This window comes from Dipodomys ordii, unplaced genomic scaffold (assembly GCF_000151885.1).
Source record: "Dipodomys ordii isolate 6190 unplaced genomic scaffold, Dord_2.0 Scaffold97, whole genome shotgun sequence".
NCBI classification, from domain to species: Eukaryota; Metazoa; Chordata; class Mammalia; order Rodentia; family Heteromyidae; genus Dipodomys; species Dipodomys ordii.
In genome coordinates, this window is record NW_012267313.1 from 3662815 (window position 1) to 3674933 (window position 12119).

The following is a 12119-nucleotide window of genomic DNA, read 5'->3' on the forward strand; positions in this document are numbered from 1 at the left end:
ATCTTTTTTTTTTTTAAAGAAACTTAGGGGAATTCTTCAGCTGAAACAAAAACTAATTTTTTGCCTCTATAAATTGGAATGCTGCCACATACTTAGTTTCCACATGAGAGGCAAGATGCACATGTGGAGTTGTTTGGTAAGAAGTGAGTGGTTAAACTCACTTGAGGCATTTCCTAAACCTCCCCAATCACAGAAATCCTTCCAATCCTGCAGTAGTACATTTCTGCTAAGCATACTTTGGGAGACATATTAGTAACTGAAAAGGAATCCATAGGCTAAAATTTTTGCAAGAGGCATAGATAGCAGAGTGTGCAAAACAGGCAGAAATAACAGGGTGACTATGAACAGTCTTGTGAGCTAAGGAAATGATTTAAGCTACAGGGAATTATGAGTGTTGATCAGAAGGTGTGATACCATCAGATGTGTGCTTTTGTAAAGTGTTACCACAGCTAGGGTAAGTTTGTGATGATTTAGGATGTTCCTTCTGTCTGCAGAAAACTGCATATCATAGGGAGGTAAAATAATGTTAATGACCATGAGAGGGAAGAGGGATGAGTGAAGTAGAGATACTTCAAGCAATTTAAAATGGCAGAGTTTTCTGGAGTTCTAATTCTGGAATAATTACTTTTGTGTTTTTAAAAAAAACCATATGCCAAAAAGCTATTGAATATAGGCAAGATAAAAGGTTTTCTGGGAAAGATGCTGAGTTGTATGTGGGGCATGTTATATTCAAGGTACTTTTAATTCCCTTAAAAATTTAGGGAGTCAGTGTAATTGGTTGGCATTCGTCATGTGAATCTAAGCATCACATATTTCAAAGAGAGATTTGGATCATGATCATCATCTTCTGAGTAGCTGCTTCTAAATAGGAATGAGAAAATCCAAGCATTTTATAGTTGTAATAGTAGAATCTAAAACCCTGGCGAATATAAATATTGAAATAGTAGGTTAAAAAGATCTTTTAAAAAAAACAAGACTATATAAAGAACTAACTAGAGAAAGCAGAAGTTAGTGATTGAGAAATTCTGGTGATATGGAAAGAGAGTTTCTGAAAGATGGAAGAGTAATTTGACACAGAAAGCTTAGAAAAAAAAACAAAAGCAAAGGAATTCATCATCTTTGGAAATGTGGAGGTCTTTGTATGTTTGGGGGGAAATTGTGGAGAGGTCAGTGTGAGAGCTTAGAGTTGAATATTATAGCATAAAAGATTATAGAAAACAGTCTCCTTTCTGGTCCGATTCTAACTTCTATTGCAATACGCATGTGCAGTACACAGTCATTCTCACTTTTACTTTAGGTCTTTTTGTATTTAAAAGCATTGAAACTATATGTAAAAAGAAGTAGGGCTGGGAAGGTGGTTCAGTGGTAGAGTGCTTGCCTTGCATGCATGAGGCCCTGGGTTCGATTCCTCTGTATCAGATAAGCAGAAAAAGCCAGAAGTGGGGCTATGGCTCAAGTGGTAGAATGCTAGCTTTGAGCTGAAGAGCTGAGGGGCAGCACCCAGGCCCAGAGTCCAGGCCCCATGACTGACAAAAAAAAAGTAAAGATTATAAGCAGCAAAAGTAAAACACATGGATGTCTAATACATAGAAGATAAATGCAATCACAATAAAATGTGAGAGTATAGCTATTTACCTGCAGCAACAATATTCAAAGATCACTCTTAAAACAGTGAAATAAGAGTTGCAGTGGGATTTGACATTAAGAAAAGGCAAAATAAATCCTAGATGTGATGACTTTATGCCACTATTAGAATGTATAAAATTTTAAAGCCTGGTCATCCCCATTTTTGGCAAAGATACGAAATAATTGAAACTATACACTGCTGATGAGGATATAAAATGACATACTAACACTGACGCATACATTGGCAAGCTCATCCACCACATGAATCAACCAGCCAATCCCCTCCCAGATGTGTCCCAAGCACATGAAAACACATACCTGTACAAGACACTACCAGAATATTCATTTTTACCTTCATTTGAAATTCTCAAAAACTGAAAACAACTCAAACACCTAACGAAAGGTAAATAAGAGAACAGAAACTGTTGTATATCTATACATTGAAACACATCTTGGCCATTAAAAAATGTAATAATAACCTGTTAATATACTAAAGAAGTGAACATTGGTTTGTTATCACTGGGTTCAACATATTATTTTTATGCTCTCTCTTGTGAATAGTTCAATAATGATTTTATTGTTATTTCTGCAATTATTAAATGGTTAAATATAATTCAAGTGCTTGAAAAAGTTAGTGTTAATTTGAAAACTGAAGGTAACTTTAATTATCAATGATAATATAGGTGTGGTTGTCACTACTCAAGTTAAATGATTAATTTTCTGTATTCTTTACAGCTAACATATCAATTGTAGATATAGACACTAACCAGGAAGAGAACATAGTAACTTCATCTTCTGGAAATAACTTTGGCCTTGACTTGAAAGCAGATGACAAAATATACTTTGGTGGCCTGCCAACTCTGAGAAACTTGAGGTAATTCAGTATATATTTAAAGCTAACACTTAAGTTTTAATTAAATGGCCATTGTGCTCACTAAAGAGATTAAGTTTAATTATAATAGGAATGTCATGTAACCTTTAGCTGAAGAAAGGCCTAATCAAAAAAAAAATTCTGTTACACATTGGAACAACATCAGAATTTAGAAACTAAAGGATTTATTTGACATCTTTGTTGAATAAATCAATTTGAATCACTATTTCCCTTATAATCCTTCTGAAAAGAATTCCGAAAACAATTAGAGGTAGAACCCAGAGTTGAACGTGGATCTTGTAATTGCTGTTCGGTGGAGATAATGGCAATCTGACATTTCTTAGTGTTCTGAAAATTAGTCAGTGTTCCAGGATACTATGAGTATAACCTATTTTATTGATAAGCATTAGCATTATAATGGCATATTGGAGCTCTGGGGTATACCAAATACTAGAATTACATTCATTATTCTTACGCCTGTGCTGACATTTTAAAATAATTTTATATATGCCTTGTATATAGCAGGATGAGAAGACATCATTTGCACATGGTTAAGTCAATTCACAAAAAAATCTCTATAAAAGGCATAAAATATTTTATGATGCACTATTTAATTTATGTAGTGTTTATGGAAACATAAAATAATATACGTTTATTGCTTATGATAACACATAATCAATAAAACCTATAATACCTATTAGGTACTTGATAAATGTTAATTGAATTCAATTAGAATAGAAGTTGAACCGAGTGTTGGTGGCTCACGCCTGTAATCCTAGACACTCAGGAGGCTGAGATCTGAGAATCATGGTTCAAAGCCAGCCTGGGCAGGAAATTCTGTGAGACTCTTATCTCTAATAAACCACTAGAAAACTGGAAGTGGCACTGTGGCTTAAGTGGTAGAGCACTTGCTTTGAGCTAAAGAGCTGAGGGATAGCGCGTAGGCCCAGAGTTCAGGCCCCATGACCAGCAAAAAGAAAATCAGGATTACAAAGTAAAAATTGCCCAAGAAAAAATATGACTAATAGACATTTTTGAATTCTAATTTCACTTCCTTTTTCTGTTTTGTCACCTTGTTTTCAATGACTTTTAATACATTTATTGTTAAAGTTAATTGATTTATGATATGAAAAGGCAATTTTAAGTAAATCATGTCTTTTTTTTCTCTTCCCTTGACTTAGTATGAAAGCCAGGTAAAATTTAAATTTATGCATGCCTTCTTTGAGCGCATGGGTTGGGCAAATGTGGCTTCTTAGATAAAGCAGCAGTGCAGAAGCAAAGCGACACCTATGCAGCTTTTCTTCATAGCACGTTTCACAAGCAAATACACTGTAAAGGAGTTCTGCTGCTCTGTGCTGACAATGATACTGCGGCTTACACACCAACAACTGGGTTGCTATTTGAGGTGTTTCACCAGCGGTGATAGCGCTCCACAGCTTACACTCAGCCCTGCGTGCCTTGCCTGCCAGAGACCAGCATCATGGGCGGCTGGTCAAGCTCATGGGTGTCCACTGGCTCTGGGTAAAAGAATAAAGATGGTCTCTGGGATTGGATCCCAGATAATGGCCTCCTTGGTACCATGCTGTGTGTTCAACACTCCATCTGGGCTCTCTAAATGCTTACTACTGCCTTGTTGCTTTTCGCAGGCCTGCCAATATGCATTTATATGACCTTTGGCCATCTTGTCAAAATTGCTTATTGATTGCCGTCTTTATTTAGAATTAACTACGGAGCCAGATGAAAAGATTCTTTGAAAATATAACATTTCAAACAAATGTTTTAATTAGCAGTGAAGAAGTTTATGGTCCATCCCCTCCCGCCCCCCACCCCAGCTTCTCAGAAATATTTGAGTTCTTGCTTACAAACAGGCATTAACAAGAATTAGCAACCTCTGTTAAGTGGCTGATCAAACCAAGATATGCAGAACTGGCATACTCTGTGTGGGTTTTTTTTTAACTGTATTTTTTTTGTCTTTTCTTTTTTGGTACTGGAGATCGAACCCAGGACGTTGCGCTTGCTAAGCAAGCGCTTTGCCACTGAGCTACATCCCAGCCCAGAACTGGCATACTCTGGCTAGAACTAAAGTTTGGATTGGGGCATTTCCCGACCTAATTGTGCCAGATTTCTGCACCAGAGATAATGAAGCTGAACTGATCCCAAAAATGGTTAGGGGAAAAGCCAAACTTCTAATATCAAAAACTAGAAAATATAGAAAGTGGGGAAAAGTGAGAATGAGGTGTTTTATAATATTATTATAAAACCAGCCAAGTCATGTTTGTGGAGATGATTAAAAGGCAAGATTGCCCCCCTAAGTAGAAATATATGTTGATATAACTCAAAAATGGCACCATGTAGTTCCGTAATTATGTCTGTGAGTGGAAACCTTCAGGAAAAAAGAGATCCATAGTCACCTTAGAAATCCATCACCACTTCATTACTCGCCTCTTGTGGTCTTCATTGCATTGTGAAATTGTTATATTTTTTAAGTGATTCCTTTTATTTTTATGAAACAATGAGCTTGTAGCAGTGATTTACTTCAGTGATAAAACTTTTGAAATAAAAATGATGAATCTGTTTTCCCCTGAAGGGAAATATGGAAGCCAAGGGAACATGGCAACTGAAATGCACCCCTTCTCTTTCCTTTGTACAAGAAGGGATTTATGCAATCTCCCTGCCCTCCAGTTCCACTTGTTCTTCATAATGATTCACTAAAGGAAGAGGAAACAAGGGAAAATGGTCACAGAAAATATAGATGTTCCAGAGAGAGGGGTGGCAAAGGAAGATAAAAGTATTTGACATAAATCCAGTCACCTGATACACACTACCAAGGTCTAATTTTCCTACCTATTTTTTTCTCTTGCCATGTATTTCTAATTAAGATGTAAAAGAGAAATTTGGCATCCACGGACAGTGAGGACAGAATCATTACCCTTTCAAGTACAATACTGGTGCCTGTTTGATACTTTCTCCAGATGTTTATTAATACCATACAAGGAAAAATACATTATATGTCCCTACATTGCTCCACTGTTCAGTATTTTCACTAGTCACAGAGACTATTTAACTTTAAACAAATAAACAGCAGTAATTATTCAGTTCCTCATTAGTGCAAGTTATATTGTACATCCCATTTGGCCACAGAATTCAAGTAACACTAAATTGGACAGCGCGTTACAGATTTTATCCATCATCATAGAAATCTCTGTTGAATATCACAGTTACAAACTCATCATCATGTAAATCCTGCTACTTCCTATGGAGTGAGCTTTCCCATGTTCCATGCTCTTCATTAATGTGTCTCAACTTTGCAAATTGATATCATCATCATCATCATCATCATTATGCCTATTTCATAAACACAAAGTTATAGAGAAGTCAAGTCACTTGTATAATGTAACACAGTAAATCAGAACAAGAGCTAAGAATTCATTTTCTTCTAGCCTATCATCTCTCTGTCTTCTTTCCTCCTCATCTCTTCTCACTTCCTGTACCTTCCTTCAACTTCATTTCCTTCTCTTTTCCTACTCCATCTTTTCTATCTGCTCTCCTCTCTCTGTCTCTCTTTATGTCTTCTCTCTCTTTCCCTTACTCTTTTACTCTCTTTGGTTTTTGTTTGCTTAAGATAGGGTCTTATAACCCAGGCTGACCTAGAAATTACTACATAGTTCAGGCTGGCTCCAAACTTGTAATCCTCCTGTCTTTACCTTTAGAGAGCTAGGTGGCACCTGCCATCATATCTGGTACAAATAATTCCTTTTTTTTTCTAATCTGCTGACACATTTGTTCCATTTTAAGAAATAGTAAGTAGAAAGCAAACATTCAAATATAGTTTTGGTTTGAAGCTACTTTTCAACATTTTTGCAAAAACTAAATGTGTATGTTTCACATTCTGATGCATAATTTTTCTATTGTTCCAAATATAATACAAACATTAGGGTCAATCTGAAAGCTAACTTGAAAAATATCTACGTTATAACAGTATAGTAAAGAAGAGTGCTTCTTGGACTTTTCTTAAAAATATATATAGTATTATCATATTTATCAGCCACTGCTTCCAAAAAAAGTGTCAATAAATAATTTTTGAAGTTATAATGTACTTGCTTATTTTACCCTAAAACTTATTTTTTATCTTATAAAGAAACCTGTAATAGTGATAGGAAGTATGTAATATGTAAAATAAGTATATATAAGTCACTCTTCCTCTTTGACAAATTCAAAAGTAATTTTAAATAAACATTTCCAGATATTTTTCCCTAAAGTTGTCTGAAGATGTTTATGTATGTAAGAAGGGACTTTTTGTCTATAATTTGATTATGCTGCCTGCATAATTACCTTCTCTACAATGGAAAAATAAGCACTCATTTCATTACGCACATGAAGTATTAATAAATCAATTAATTCATGTAGCTTGTGTTGAAATATTCAGGTTATTTTTTAAGAGGAGGAGAACTCCATCAAGACCTCTCTGCACAATGGCATTAACACCCCCTCACCGGCAGAGGATGGAAAGCTGGGTGCATGTGAACACGTGTGCAGTTTGCTAGACATGGACCAGCCAGTGTATTTGCTCCAATGCTTCCTGCCAGTGGTCAAAGGCTACTCTGCTATCATTGCTGTAATGATAATGCTTTTGTTTTCTATTTGACCATTCATTAGGCCAGAAGTGAACGTGAAGAAATACTCTGGTTGCCTCAAAGATATTGAAATTTCAAGAACTCCATACAATATCCTCAGCAGCCCAGATTATGTTGGTGTTACCAAAGGATGCTCACTGGAGGTGGGACTGTTCAAAGTTTTTCCTAAACACATTCCCATCATATATGACCTAGTTTCTTTTTCTAATGATAGATCCTCTGTTCATATAGTTTAAACTTCTACTGATCCTGGTTGTGACACAGTACAAATGATAAAATAAGACTTGAATAATGATTAAAGACCTGAAGTTGTGACCTATTTCCAAAATGGTTAGCTCTTCAGTGTGTAGCATGTATCTTTAATATTCATATCCCCTCTGGTTCCATCATGTTTTCTCTATTTTACATTCATTTTATCTTTCAGTATTGTATATGGCTTTATTATTAATATGACTCCTTTTTTCTAGACTGTTTAAGCAAACAGCAATAGTAACATCTACCATAGTCATTGGTGTTCAATATCTTGTCCACAGCTGTAAAGTCTAGCCCCTCTGTCTTGGAGATTACATAGATGAGGACCTGTGACATCAATTCTGCAGATGTGTGTGATAGGAGTGGAAAGTTCTTGGGTCTCAGGATCTCTTGTCACTAGCATATCCTAGAGGCCCTCTGATTCCTCTCAACTGTTCTGCATTTTTCTTTAGTTGAGGCTGAGCCATAGGTGAAAAAGACTCAGGGCATATCTCTGTTCTTTTAAAATAGCTGTAAGCCAAAGCCACTGGGCAACAACAGACATTGCATGACTTTCATGAGAACTCAACAGTGATGAGCTTCGCTAAAACAAGAGAAGGTTAAATATATCGCTCTTATCAATTTTAATTACCCACACGATATGACTCTCACTTTTGGCTGCTTCTTCTAATCCAATTATTTTTATAGAGCTCAAGGAAATGAAGAGAAGACAGGAAGGGAAAAAAAAGGTGAATCTGTCTTCTGAGCACTGAGGTTTAGAGACTAGAAGAGAACTTGCATGGTCTTCACTGCTCATAGCTGCAGGCTCCAATTTAAAATCGGGAATAGATACTCACTCTGAATTTAGGAGTAACTCAGAAAAAGAAAATACAAAAGGAGTCAAAACTCTAAGGATTCATTCTGGCTTCTTAAATAAAATTTTACTGTGAGTTTTAATCTTCAAAACTAACTCACATACACATTCACAAGATATCTACACACAGATGGAAAACTGTCCAGAAAAATGAGTAGCCTGTGTGCATAGAAATGATACTTCTTTCTTAAGGCACATTTTAGTAACCAGGAATTATTTCACAAGCAAACTATGAGGCAGAAAGTTGAAAAGTCCACACAAGAGTTTTATCTTAACAATCTAAAACTCCCTAATTTAAAAATTGGAATAGAAGGTAGATTATACATTTTACCAACTCTGGTGTCATTTCAACTGAGCTTGAAACACTATACAGAGAAAATAGCCCACATGAAAGCAGCCCTTGATTTTACTCCAGCAAGATCCAGGACTTTAAAAATGAATAGTTCAAACACTGTAAATGCCTGACAACAGGAACATGCTTAAATAATTCCAGTACATCCATAGCTTTTAGTGTCCTCCAGCCATGGAAAGTGATGGTGACCTATATGTTTGCTGTCAGATAGCCCCCACATATTTATATGACTATGTCTATTGTGATTCACTTTAAAGATAAGGAGGAGAGAGAGAAAGAGGCCAGGCTTATGAAATGCAAAACAAGTTGAATGGATAAATTAGAGAATACATGGCTTTGGGATAGAGGATGTCACTGTCTGAAGTACAACTGCATTCATTGTATAATCTTCAGAAACAATGGTATTATTTTCTGGACTCTACAGTGTTTAGGTTGCATTTAGGATGCATTTGATTTTTAGAAATTATTCTAGGAACTGCACATTTAACTGTAATGAACATCTCTTCTGTGGGCTTGTCAAGAGGAAAAATACAGACATGAACCATGGTTATATTCCTCTTTAAGACACAAAAAAATAATTGCTAGCGTATATTCCAGGAATGCACTAGAGTATTTTCAAGGGATACCAGAAAGACAGGTTTAAACTGAAAGAATAACATTATCTGATCAATGAGGCCCTTCTAGTTTAAACCAAACGTCCTGAACTAAAAGAGAGGTCAAAACTTTTGTTTTAAACTATATTTCTCAGAAGATTCAAAGATATAAGTGGAAATATATTTCTTCAGCTGCTCTCCACCTTTCCATGTCACTTTGTGTTTAAGTGCTTTCTAGACCTACAGTGTATTTCGTGACATTGCATGTATTAAGGGCAAATGAGATAAGAGATTAACCTGAATATTCACTTATAATCATTGTCTCTCTTTGTTTACTCATAGAATGTTTACACAGTTAGCTTCCCCAAGCCTGGCTTTGTGGAGCTTCCCCCTGTGCCTATCAACGTAGGGACAGAAATCAATCTGTCCTTCAGCACCAAGAATGAGTCTGGAATCATCCTCTTGGGAAGTGGAGGAACCGTGGTGCCACCCAGGAGGAAACGAAGGCAGACTGGACAGGTACTTGCAGCTAGGCAATAAACCACTTCCTGTAATGTCCAAATAATTCAGCTTAATTGCTTTTACATTTGAGATTTGTATTATTTATTTCAACTGTCGTCTTTTGGCTGACTGAAAGAGTCCCTTTGTCCATGCTGGCTTCTATTTCTCTCGCGTCATCTTCTAAGGGCAATTGGACTCTAGATTTTCCTGTTGGTCAGTTTCAAGGGCTGAGACACACTTGTATTTGCCCCATACTTCACTTACACGCATAAAAAAGGAAGTTTCAAATACATCCAAATTACCTTAATCTTTTTATTTTTCTCTTTAGCTTCTTGCCATATAGATATTCTTCCAAGGTCTATTAAGTTTAAATGTCAGTTTCTTCTAGGATCAGTTTCCTAGTGATCGTAGCTGAGGTGATGTAGTCTATTAGAGACTGACCATTCTCACCCTCTCTGGACAGAAAAGAGTAGAGAATGTACCTGGGGTGGGAAAAGGCATACAAAGCCCTCAGGCATGCACAGTTGTAGCCCAAGCTCACTCAAAGATGCTAAAACCCAGCCTGAAGACCATCTACTGTATAAGGATGTGAATGTGAAGATGTACATCACTTGCTTCTGCTAAAATCCCTCACCCTAGCAGACTTAGGCATCAGAACTCTTCTTTCTGGTGGACTTTCTTCAATATCTTCTGCATTGTGTTTTAAATGTTAGTCGTTTCACTTCATCTAGTGAGATGGTTCATAGAAATTACCTAATCTGCCATTATCAGAAGATGGAATCTTTAAAATATTCCCTTAAATATGCAGACATCTTTGTGAATCTCATCATGCATTTAGTTGTATGGTTTTTTAATTAACATTAGAATTTAATATTTAGTAATCAGTAATACTAGATGACAAAATTTTATCCCTTTCCTTACAAAGAAAAAAAATCCTTTACAAAATATCTGAGGATAGAATCAAATAGTCTATAACCATATGTGTCTTGAATTATCTCAGGAATGCAGATGCAGGTTAAGATTTTTTAATTAAAAAATCATATAATTATCTCAATGTAATAAAAAACACTGAGTAAAACAACTGTATATGATTTTAAAACAATACATAGTATAGCCAAGCATAGTGGATCACATCTATAATTCTAGCTATTTGGGATTCTGATAGCAAGTAGATTGTGGTTCCAGGCCAGCCCAGACTAAAAATGTTCACAAAACTATACCTCAACAGAAGAATATATGATATAATATACCTGGTATCTAATCCATGGCTGCAAGTATGAAATAGAAAGAGCACAGCAATCTAGTGGCAGTTAGAGGGGGATGGTTTAGCAATAGAACATTTGCCTCGCTAGGAAAAAGCCCTGAATTACACATAAACACATAAATGAACAAATAAAGAAATACACTAAGTTAAACTAAGAAGGAACTTTCACAGCCATCTATACAAACACTATTCACGTACTATTGGTAGTGAAAACATTAAAAGACATGCTAGAAAATAAAGTCCAAGAAAATGGATGGCTGATTTTTTGCACTTATTTTCTTGAGTACAATAAGAAAAGAGCAAATAAATATGGTACAAATGAGGATAATGTATAATTTTTGAATAAATATAAAAATTAGACATCAGCCCTATATGGAAAAATTATAAAGGTTTTTGGGGTCTTTTTGTTTTTGTTTTGTCCAGTCTGAGTTCAAATTGCAATCTTCCAAATCCCTTCCCTAGTATCTGGGATTACAGGTTTGAACAAAGAGGACTTTTAATCATTGCAGCTCGAAAAAATAAATAGCTGCCATCACTTGGTAAATGACTTAGCACTGTCTTTAAAGTTGAACATATGTGTGTGCTACAAATGTAGACCCAAATTCTTGCCTACATGTACAATGAGGCATTGCAAGAATACTCATAGAAGCATTTCTGATAGAAGAAAAGCTAGAGATAGCATGAAAATTTATCAACTGGAGTAGTAGTAGTAACAAGTGAAAATTAAGACAACAGAGGTGAAATAAGCTAAATAAAAGTGAAATGCAATGCGCTGTATCATGTCCTTTCTGTTAGATTTCTAATACAAGAAGCAATAAACAACATATTGTTACATGCACATAGTAGTACATATTGCCTTTTTCAAAATTGTTTTAATTTGGATATAGTAAGCATAAATTCCATATTACCTCTGAGATAGATAAGTAAAAAGATGGAATCTGCAAGAAACTTCTAGAGAACAAAATACTTTTCTGACTACATGGTTGATGTACAAGCAGATTTTACTTTGCAGTGTGAATTCAGCTTCTTCATGAACTTGCATGCTCTTAGGATGTGAGGAATGTATCAGATAGTCATAATGCAAATGTTTTTGTAGAAAGAGAAAAAAGGTTCCCATTTCTCAATGCACATAATAATCTCTGAATAAATATGAAATATGAATGCCCTCTTAAG

At 35.6% G+C, this 12119-nt stretch overlaps 1 protein-coding gene across 1 annotated transcript in view; it reads left to right on the plus strand.

The window, feature by feature from the left end:
• The window catches only part of Lama2 (laminin, alpha 2), a 544126-nt gene that overhangs the window by 504184 nt on the left and 27823 nt on the right, over positions 1-12119 (plus strand). The window contains exons 52-55 of the mRNA XM_013026778.1: positions 2362-2500; positions 3679-3690; positions 7154-7274; positions 9524-9700. Of these exons, the coding sequence (XP_012882232.1) occupies positions 2362-2500; positions 3679-3690; positions 7154-7274; positions 9524-9700 (449 nt within the window). The remainder of the gene's footprint in view (positions 1-2361; positions 2501-3678; positions 3691-7153; positions 7275-9523; positions 9701-12119) is intronic.